This window comes from Dromaius novaehollandiae, chromosome 1, assembly GCF_036370855.1.
Source record: "Dromaius novaehollandiae isolate bDroNov1 chromosome 1, bDroNov1.hap1, whole genome shotgun sequence".
In the NCBI taxonomy this organism is placed as follows: Eukaryota; Metazoa; Chordata; class Aves; order Casuariiformes; family Dromaiidae; genus Dromaius; species Dromaius novaehollandiae.
The window spans coordinates 21,092,430-21,103,405 of record NC_088098.1 but is presented as its reverse complement, the minus strand read 5'-3'; the positions used below and the strand labels follow the sequence as shown (position 1 = coordinate 21,103,405).

General features: G+C 36.9%; 1 protein-coding gene across 1 annotated transcript in view; it reads right to left on the bottom strand.

The window, feature by feature from the left end:
• Window positions 1-273: 273 nt before the first annotated feature.
• SLC13A1 (solute carrier family 13 member 1) overlaps window positions 274-10,976 on the bottom strand; it is a 31,830-nt gene continuing 21,127 nt past the window's right edge. The window contains exons 11-15 of the mRNA XM_026113046.2: window positions 7,867-7,970; window positions 6,105-6,214; window positions 5,255-5,416; window positions 4,272-4,409; window positions 274-4,138 (exon numbers count right to left, since the gene is read on the bottom strand). Coding sequence (XP_025968831.2) covers window positions 3,995-4,138; window positions 4,272-4,409; window positions 5,255-5,416; window positions 6,105-6,214; window positions 7,867-7,970 — 658 coding nt within the window. The 3' untranslated portion in view covers window positions 274-3,994. The remainder of the gene's footprint in view (window positions 4,139-4,271; window positions 4,410-5,254; window positions 5,417-6,104; window positions 6,215-7,866; window positions 7,971-10,976) is intronic.

Sequence of the window (10,976 nt, the reverse complement as noted above, 5' to 3'; positions counted from 1 at the left end):
TTCTTTTCAGTGTTTTAGGTGCATCAACAAGCTGGCTCTTTAGTCTCTATGTGGTAACTTAGCATTTACCCTATTTTGCACATCTTTATGTTGTGTTTGTAGAAGAAACCTAGCAGAGAGCAGTATTTTTATTTCAATTGCTTCATAAAACTAAAAGGCCTTTCTCCTCTTTCAGTTCTTTTAGAAGTGAACTTTTCTGATACCAAATAAGCTTAAATTATTCTCAGCTGGTACTCTTCTTAGGTGTTGAGATATTACAGCAATAAAAAAAAGTTTAAGAAATCTTATGCATTTTTTATTAAAAGACAATCTTTGTTAACAGACCAGAGTTTTAGATCCTGTGTTAAATTATCACTAAATACATGCCTTACTGTATAGCATTTGGGAAATTAGTATTGTAAAAAAAAATCATATCAGAACTGAACATCACACAGGTAAAGTAATATACAACAGCTTCCAAGAACACAGGGCAAAAGTATCAATGAATAGCACTGGAAAGGAGTTCAGTATATAGGCATTAAAAAACATAAATCATTAAGTTACTTTTGCACACGCAAAGGGCTAGGCTAATAACTTCTCAGAGCATTAATCATTGATATTTTTGATCATCCTGAGCTGTAGTCATTTGGGAATTCTTAATGATGTGTCAGACCATCAGGTAGAATATGTGATTAATAGCTGCAACGCAATTTGAAATCTGTGCAGATCTGACTGCAGGAGAATCTCCTAAGCACCGGGGAGCTCTGGGGTGCAGGGTGTCACTGTCCGGGCAGTTGGCATCCTGCTGCTGGCTGCCAAGGAGGACAGGGAGAGAGGGCAGGAAGGGACTGGTAATAGCAGTATGAGCTTTCAGAGGTTTTCAGCAACAATACATAAGATACAGTAGTCTTTAGATTGCTATAATTAATGTGAGAACTGGCTTGGCCTAACTATAAAAACTATAAGGATGAGGGTAGAAGGCGTTTTTCTTCTCTTTACCCTTTAACTACAGTGCTGAATGCTTCTTAGCCAGTCATCAGGCTATAGGCCTGGTTGTCCTTAGACTAGCAAGACCCATGAAGTAAACAGAGATACTTTATTTTAAAAGTACATAAAGGAATTTACACTGCAAGATTGATCTAACTCATCTGCATAGTAAAAGAAGTGCTGAAGCTTTTTCCACGATGTACTTCTTTTGTACAGTTTTGTTCTTAGTTTCTGGTAATCTGAAAGCATGTCTTCTGAAAGCTAAATGAAAAATATACTAAATGTAGCAAAACCTTAAAAAAGGAGAACAATGACCTGATACATCTACCCTACAGAAGTACATGGCAAAACCTTTATTTAATTCAGCAGGAATGGGGCCACAAATAAATAGTATGTCATAAATATTGCTTATGTACTAATACACTAGTCTAATTAGACTTATCTGAGAAAAAGAAAAAAAATACACCATTTTATATGAAAATAATGCACACAGCAACTTACAAATAGTAAATGTTCTCATCATATATTAATCAGCTCTTAAAATAATTACAGATGCATTTCGACCCTTCGCCACAATATGCACACTCTGCACAAAGCAATGAATCTAACAGTGATGTACAAAGAGCACATTTTCTGCTTGCAATGGGCATGGTGCCCTGTGCACACAGTCAAAGCCAAATCCACCCAATGGACACCCAGACAGGCAAGCATTTTGTGCTTCTCTTTTTCCTCCATTTTAGCCCTTTTGGGTGAATTCCAATCAATATTTGCCTCTGCACTGCAGAGTTCTTCATTTTAACTAAAAAGGTTCTTAAAAGCTTTAAAAATAAATTAGCAGTAATATCAGCTTCAGTTCAGAGACTGTGTCTGACTCTTTCTGAAACTTTAAGCAAAACAAGAAAAAAATAAACACTGGTGAAACACCACCTTCCCACTACTACCAACTCATTTACTCATGATGGGTTTACATATAGGATACAATCTATCAAGAACCTCATTCTTGCTCATTTCATTTTTGTCACTAATTTATCATATTATGACAATTAAGATGCTGGTCACAGAAGTCAGTTTATTTATAACTCTGCATTTCATTTTCATAACTGCTATAAAAACATATGGCACAACAAATGACTTTGGCTTTCTTTTCTTTACAAATACTTTTTCTCCTTGCAAATCATTCACTGCATATGCAAACTGTTGTGAAAATAGCTTTTAAAAGTGCATCCTTCATGAAATAATTTCTTGTTCACTAAGGTACTTTATTCTTCTGTCAGATGCTAAAAAGTGACTTAGTTTAGGGAAATTCTGTGGTCTGCATTATGTAAGAGTTCAGATACAGTGGTCTTTCTTACCATATTGTCTGTGATCCTATGAATAAGTCCCCCCCCAAAAAAAAAAGCAGCTGAGAATTATGCACCACACACTGAGCTTCAGTTGTTTCCATTATTCTTGAATGCTCTTGAAATTCCATTATTCTTGAATGCTCTTGAAAGTACTAACACAATCCAACTGGCAATACCTAGGAACCTTAAAGTGAGAGCCCCCTGGCAGCTATGCCTTCAGGGTCAAAGCACTGTATAAACCATGGATTCCTTGTTTCTGTGCTGTACATTCTTCTGAGAAGACACAGTACAATATAATCTAAGACCTGGCTATTAGCTATTAAGCAATTAGTAAACTATATACTATAAAAATCCTATATACTGTATCCTGGCATTGTAGAAATCATGGCTGATGTATCAACTCTAAATAAGCACCGCCAGAAATAAATGTAAACCATCTAATCCAAAAACATAAGATTGTTCTAGGGTAGGAAAAAAATGGATAATTTGTACTATCTGTAAAAGACAGATGAATGTTTACATCTACCGTAAAGGTGCCTGAAGGGGTGGCCCTAAGCTAACACCCACAGCTTTGATTCAGACTAACAACTGAACTTCCTTTAAAAATTGCCACAGGTCTTCCCAATATGTTGAAAGCAGAATGGTGTAGTTCTTACTATGAAAAACATATAACAGCAACATAAAACACCTCTATTTAAACATATCTTTGAAATGCAGACTTCCTTTCTGACTACATTGCACTTCTTGTTTTTCTAACATTAATGCAGCCTGTAGAGAGCATGCACTTCCTGATAAGAGGCGCTATAATCTCGATTGAGGGACTGAGTGTTAAATCTTCAGCACTTTATCTGGTGCTTTAATTTAACACGAGGATATGTCTCTAGATTTGCCAGAGAAGTATGGTGATAGTTTAGCCTCCATGCACATAGATCAGTTCAGAAAGCATGTCTATCCAGGACAACACTAGACAACACATATAACTTCAACAACTTGTTTCATTCAGTGAGGTCCTGGAAGGAGGTAGGCTTTAAACATATGGTTAAGTATAATTACAATTCTCCTTCCAGATTACAAGATGCTTAACAGATAAAGTGCTGTGTAAGTGGCCATGCTGCTCTCCCCCTTGTCCCATTTTTGACAAGTCTGTAAACTGTATGTTCAAGACAATCCCCAACCTAATGTTTTGTTTGCAATCAACACCATTTCAAACAGTGTTTGAATCTATAAAACAGAAAACCAATACGTTCTTAGGCAAAACCCAAATGCCGCTGTAGCTAATAGAAAGAATAGATATTTGAAACAAGAGAAACTAAACACCATTATTCCACCACCCTAAGAATAGGGCAAACTGCCAGTGATAACAGCAATACACATTCATAGATGTTCCTTCATAACATGAAGATATAAAAACTCAAACTAGCTGAGCTAGATTAGAAACTTGCCCTAACTTGATGGTATTTGGAAGGTCTACCATTCTTCCTGATTAGACTCTCAGACCAGATCATCAGTCTTTGGGACTGTGAAATATGGCATTTAGAGTGGTGTGAATCCCTATTTTCACGGTGATAAACAGCATCCTAAATAACTCACCACATGACAGTGGAAAAGAAAAGAATCAAAACCAATCCGAATAAATTCCCTGATTTTTTTTTCTTTCTTTCTTTTTTTTTTCTTTTTTTTTTTTTTTAAAGCCCAGTGCTATTTGTCGAAGAAATGATTGGTGCCCAACTTGGATAAGTATAGAGATCAAATATAGGCACTATCCATGTCATAATTCCAAGCATAACTGCAGCAACTCCGATGATGTTAATGCCCAAACCTGCCTTCACCTAAAGAAAGGGAAAAAGAAAAGCAGACACTAATATCAGGACTCTGAAAAAAGTTGTTAAAATGGTAAAAATTAGACATTAATATTCCACAGTGATTATCAGAACGCTTAAAGGAGTTTTGCTTAGAACTCACCATGTCCATAATAGTTAAATGACCATATGAAAATACAATGGCGTTGGCTGGGTTTGCTACTGGGAGCAGGAAAGCAAAGGAAGTACACAGAGTGGCAGGTATCAAAATAAGAAGTGGGTTCACATGAATGGCTTCAGCCTGTCAGAAAGTAAAATAAAGCAGAAAGAACAGCTGTCAGGGGAGACATTTGTCAAATGAAATACATGAAATACAAACTTATTATATTAACACAAGTGAACTGCGAACTGAATCGACAGTTTAAATAGCACATCCAACCTTTTCCGATAGCTCCTGTTTAAAATTGTATCTGAGGAGCAATGGTGTTTCCAGTAAAGAATAGCTACTGAACTTTAAATTCACAGCTAATTTGTTTCTAATCTTAGACAAATCTGTAAAATAAAAGATTTTTTCAAAGAATGTGGACACAGGACAAGCATTAAAAACAAAACACTATGAGAGAGATGTTAGGGTTGAATTTGTATATAATATAGAGGGGGGACTCAAGGCTATTGACCAGGAGATGACCACAGCAAGTTTCAAAGAAGAAGGGAAAAACAAGTGTTTTGATAAAGACAATGAGAAGAGAGGGCAGGATGGAAAAAAGGAGAGAAGTGAGGAGTACATATAAAGCCCTTCTATTAGCCCTCTCTTCTCTTTGGTGGTAGCTGGAATGTTACAGTTGGATATTTTTGTCAAAAACGTGGTCCTGATGAAACACTGTGAGAGAGCTGTCCTTTTAAATGATTCCATTATTTTCAAATAGGAATAAGAGCTTTGATTCTTGAGCATGGAACTCTTAACCTGACAGAATTTTCAGTGTCTCCTCTAAGAAACCCCCCGGACAACCAGCTCACCAATGCACAACATGGCACTATTGCACAAACTATTTTATGGAGACTTTTTAAAAACTGCTTCCTTGACCAGCTTTATTTTTACATGGGTAAAAGCACAGACTGGTTAAAAACAGCCACTATTATACTCACCAAAGGAGACAGTATAGGCAAAAATATTGTGATGGTAGCTGGATTGCTAGCCACTTCTGTTACTGAAGTGACAATAAGGCATGATATCAGGATAATCAGCCACAAGGGTAATGATCCTAGAGGCGTCAATTTATTTCCTACCCAGGCAGACAGATTTGAAACCTGCATAAGGAATATGGCAACATGATTATGTTATACAAATCACTAAAAATAAAATTTAATAAATGTTATAGAACAGAAATTTACTCATCTGTTAATTGTGAAGTATTTGTGTAAAAGAGAAAAACTTGGATGTGAAATATTTCCCATGTTCCTTCCGCATGCTTTAAGCACATCGTTCTAATTGCATCCTTGTCCTATAGGAACCCATGCAAACAGTATTCTATTTATTTATATTTATTCCTTAAAGAATCTTAAGGAGACTTCCTCAAAAAATTTTAATCTGCATACATCAGGGTTCACAAGCAGCACATGTGCCAAATCCTGCTTGATTTACTTAAGTAGCCAGCAGAGATCAACATTACTGGGGAGTTACCTCAGCGACATGGGACATTAATCATACAGCTTTGGAAACACTGTGTCTGCACAACTCCCACCACCATTACGCTTAGATTAAAACAAATAACAATCAGTAATCATCACTCTGCATAGTCTTTGAAGACAGAGAAAACTACTTTTTTTTTCAATCTTCCTTCCTGAACTTCTTGAATATTCTTCACATTTATTGTGTTCAATATGGCCACAAAATTACTTGTTAAAATAAGAAAATAACCTTGAATCCACTGCATGTCTGAATTGTTCCTGGTGTGGGTCATGCTAATTGATCAGTATCTTCTATAAATTGCATTACCTCACAGCCGTCTGCCAGTGCAAACCCGCCACCAACAAGAATAGCTATTTCCCAGGGCATGCATGACTGAAATTCCTTCCAAGTAATCAGTGGAGTGTAACCAAAAACAGCTAGAGAAAAAATAAAAAAACCAAAAACCCCACCAACATTTAAGAAACAGATTGAAAAACATCTTGAAATAATCTCTCTCAGGAAATACTTTGGAAATCTCATCATTATAATATGAATAAAGGCTTTGACATGAACAACCTGCACTTCCTGGGACAGATCCTTAGCTAGTGTAAACTGCCACAGCTTGAAGTCTGTAGAGCTACAACAGTTTCCACCAGTGGAGCATTGGTCCCTCTCCCCTCCTTCTCCATGTGGAAGATAGCTATAGGATATCAGTATGATTAATTTATTCAATAAATCTGGTCTATTTAGACAGATTGCTGAGAAAATTCTGTTTCGCATAGACTCATTTAAGTCCTGATATTGCACTCTCTGTGAATCCCCAGATTTCACTGATTTCAGTAGCACAGCTGAATGCATGAAGAGGTCAAGCCAGAGGTATACTTTAATCAAGGTAAATTCCATTCTAAGAGGAAAAATTTAAATGAAAATAGATTCATTTACCATGTGGAATTGTGTAGGTTACCTTAAATAAGCAGTAACATTTTCAAAAACAAACCCAACCCTGTCCCACGTAATCTGATCCAAAGCCTGTTAAAATCAACAGAAAGGATGTTTCCATTGATTTTAGTGTGCTAGAGATGGCATGATCCTACATAGCACTAGCTCTTTGCTGCTTACATCACAAAAGCATTGCCATTGATTTCTAGGCCAGGCATGTTTTACAGCCCAGTAAGATATCATCCTGTATGAAGCTGGTAAAATTAGACTATGGAGTAAGAAAAAAAATCCGAAAGGTATATTGGGTGGAACTCATCTCAGTTGACCTAAAACATCTACATATGAACTGTCACCCAGGTTCCCTTTCATATTTGTAGAGGAAAATGGGCAAGTTTGGAAAGTGATTGTTTGGACCTATTTTAGATATCCTTGTTAAAGCGCAAGTAATTTTCCCTGGATGCCATTGTTTGCACTGAAAATAAAGGCAGCCCAGTGATGGGTTTTGTTGTAGACAGACACATTGTAAGCATCCAAAGAAAAAGGTAAGATGGATCCCACCCTTGGTATTGCTTCATTAGGGTGCCTAAGTCTTAAAGTATGCAGAAACTTCCATATCTGTATCCCTTTGAAAACCCTTTATCCTGTTGGTTATGTAAAGCCAAAGCAGTTTAAGCATAAGACATGTACAAAAGTGTAGTATCAGGTAGCGTAGAAAGTAACATTCAGTGTTATTCAAATTCAGAACTTCTCTGCCAGTACAACAGACCAAAATCTGGTTCCATGAATTTTAATAATCTTGTTTCCTGAACTTTTCTTGAATTGTTCTATTTTTACTTTATAGTCTACTTATTCTGGATACTGAAATGAAACAATTTCTTTTCTTTCTTTTTTCTTTTTTAATCCACAGCTCATTTTGATTACTTGTTGTCAGAAACTTCTAAGCAGTCTTGTGTTCAAGTTTCTGACAATATGGATGGATGTTTAATTTAGACTCTATAAAGCACTTTCACCATCCATGTTTTCTTTTGACTTACAAACTTGTTGGACTTTAGTATTTAACAACAGTATTCTAACAAATACATTGAATAATATTTATGGTTGATTCTTAAATAACTTATTGTGGCAAAATCCACATCAAAATATACTCAACTGTTTTCTCCATTTGAAGTCTTAGATAATGTTTTTGCTGGAATAATAAAGAAGAGGAGGCCAATCACTAAGGCAGTTGTTGAATCTGTAGCAAAGCCTTTGTACCTAGGGAGAAGGTGACAAGAATAACACGAGAAAAAAAGCATATAATTGTATATAGTCAGGAAAGGTAAGTGCATATTATTTTGTCACACAGAAATAAGTTGGGGGACGGGAATGTTTAGGAACTGTTGGTGCTTCAACAACTAATTTGCAGACAAAAGTTAGCCATATTCTTCAGTTCAATGGTGAATTCAATAACTTTGATATGGTCTGTAGTATATCCAGTCCAACAGGCCTTAAGTGCACTGCACCTACCCACAGAGTGATGCTCTTGCAGCGGAGGGAAGACTGGACCTTCATGATCAGCCTCCTATGGCTGTCACTATGGGGGTTTCAGGCATGAGGGCCATAATTGCTCCGGACATTTCTGGCACCTAAGAACTGCTTGCACCAGTGTGTTTCTTAAGCTGATCCAATTTCCTACTAACTTCTACAGAGTGTCACCAAGATCAGGTAATGGAGCTCTAAGGCGATTTTAACATATCATCTGATTTTATTGAATGCTCTTAAGTGGTGATATATTCCAGTCTGTCTTACATTAGTCAAGATGGACATTGAGAAGAATAAGAATTGTATTGAAAAAAGTTAAAAAAACTGTTAAGGTTTGTCATTAATTTCTTGTTGTATTATCTGTAAGTTCTTCTTTTTTCTAAACCAATATGTTTATCCTCTCAGCCTCATAACATATTCTTTTCTCCATATGCAGCAACAGTAGGTGCAAGTAATACTTCCCAGCAGATCTTAAGCTTAAGATTTTATGTTAAATCAGGGCTTTTTGCTGAGAGGGAAAATCATCTCTCAATCATACACTATGAATATATAAACTGGTAGAGCCCTTTGCTTTAACAACAGTGTTAGGTGAGATTCAAAACACTCTAATATGCATAGCACACTGACACCACAAACAGCTCAGTTTTAGCTAACACTTTCAGGAAATGAACCCGCCACAAAAGTTGAAGTGGCCCTCTAATATTTCAACTCTTGTTTTCTATTGTCTGCTAGCACAGAAGACACTTTTAAAAACAAGTTATTTTGCAATGGCTTCCCTAGGTGGTGGGGTGGTCTGCTTGTATGTCAGCTTTAGCCTAGGTATGGGTACACCGCAGCTAAAGAGTAGAAAAAGCCTTCCTCTAGCTTCCTATCCTGCACCCTCCTGTGAATCGAGAGGTGTTTTGCAGGAAGGCAGGACTTGGATTATAAAGGCATGACTGATGCCACCACTTTCTTGTAGGCAGCTGCTTCTTCTCCCTGCATAGTTTCATTATTGCTTAAATATAATCAACATTCCTGATTGATGAGTGCAAAACACTATTTTTGGAAAACCTACCTGGGAGACAGACTATATAGTCTATATCTATATTGATAACTGTATCGCTATTGTTATCACTATCGATATTGATACACAGATATATGTGTATATTTATACAGCACTCCACATATATACACGCCAAGAGACTTAAAAGCTAACACTTCCTGAACTGCAATAATAGTTTAAGAAAGACACACAACCACCTAACATTAGTCATACTATTATGGAGACACACATGGCACCATTCTAGACAGAAGCTTTTCAAACATTATTGAATTTTGAGATAAACTTTTTTCAAAGTCCATTTACCCAAGCTATAATGCAGTTCCATATGCAACATCTACCTGCTTGCAAAACTATAAATCTGAGTGTCCTATAAGGAGGCAAAAAAGCTGTCATTTAAGGAAGACTCACAATGACTTGAACTAAAAGCATTATTGAAAATGGGACCATGGGCAGATCAATATGACCAATTCCATTCACGTTCTTGCTTTGCACCCACCCTTCAGTAGTGCAGTTGGACACATTCCAAGAATGCCTAGTGGCCTTGTATTAGCAGTAAAGAAGGAACAAGCCATATGGAAAAGTGGAAAAATGTGCTGAGACACACACTCAGGCTGTAATCTGACAGAAGTGAAGAAATCCCACCTTGCATACGTCAGCTCTAATCAGCTGCAGCCCTGGGCTGAACTTTCTGTTCCTTAGTAAGTTCATAAAGACTTGGCCAAAGGCCAGCTTGAAACTCATCTCAGCTGAATCTGGTATCCTACAGCAAGTACTGCCTGGAATCAAGCCAGGACAGGGGCAGAAATGGCTGTAGTAGAAATGATACATGATCTTGCACTGTCAGCAGATGAAAAGAAAACAGATATTTTTGCCCTGCACTTTTCTGCAGAGTTATGCAGCACTAATTATAGATAGCATCCTGCATCTGCCTCTAGTGGCAGGTAAAAGAGACTCAGTAAAGGAGTAGTTTTTGATAGGTTTACAGAGCTTTCTTGGTAAAAATTAATTGATAAATGTAGTGTATGTTTGAAAGGCATCTGACTTAGTGAGGCTGATGTGCTGCTTAAATATGAACTCTATTCATACGCTGCACAAATGTGGGCTGAGAATTGCCTGACTTTTGAAAAAGCAGCCATTAAAGAGTGGGGAGCATCATCATTAAATACAAATATTTCTGCTGGGATTACGAAGAAATCATGTCTATATTTTAAATAGGTCTTCAGGAACTTGTGGGGTCGCAGACTATCACGCATGTGGGTTGAGAGTGGTGAGAATTCCTTTCTTCAAGCAAAACGTCAAGCATTCCGTTCAGTTTGTCCAAAATTATAATGGGATATAATTATACCAGATAACTATAGCCTTAAAGCACCTATTACAGAGAAGCTTTCAACCTAGCAGAGAAAGACAAAAACAGATGGCTGGAAGCTATATTCAGACAGAAAACAAGGTGCAAATTTCTCTGGTTTACTTTGACAACAGAAGCGTTTATCCACTGGGACAAACTATCAAGGAAAGTGGTAAATTCTTCCATTACTTCCAAAATATGAAGAAATTATGCTCTGATATCTTGAAATAAGCCTGGGTGCTTTCTGGGAATTCATGTTCTAATAAAATAAATATATACCAAACTCAACGTTCAGAACAGCATAGCTTCTTGTGGTGGTCAGCATGTTAAGATAAATGAGCTGACAGTC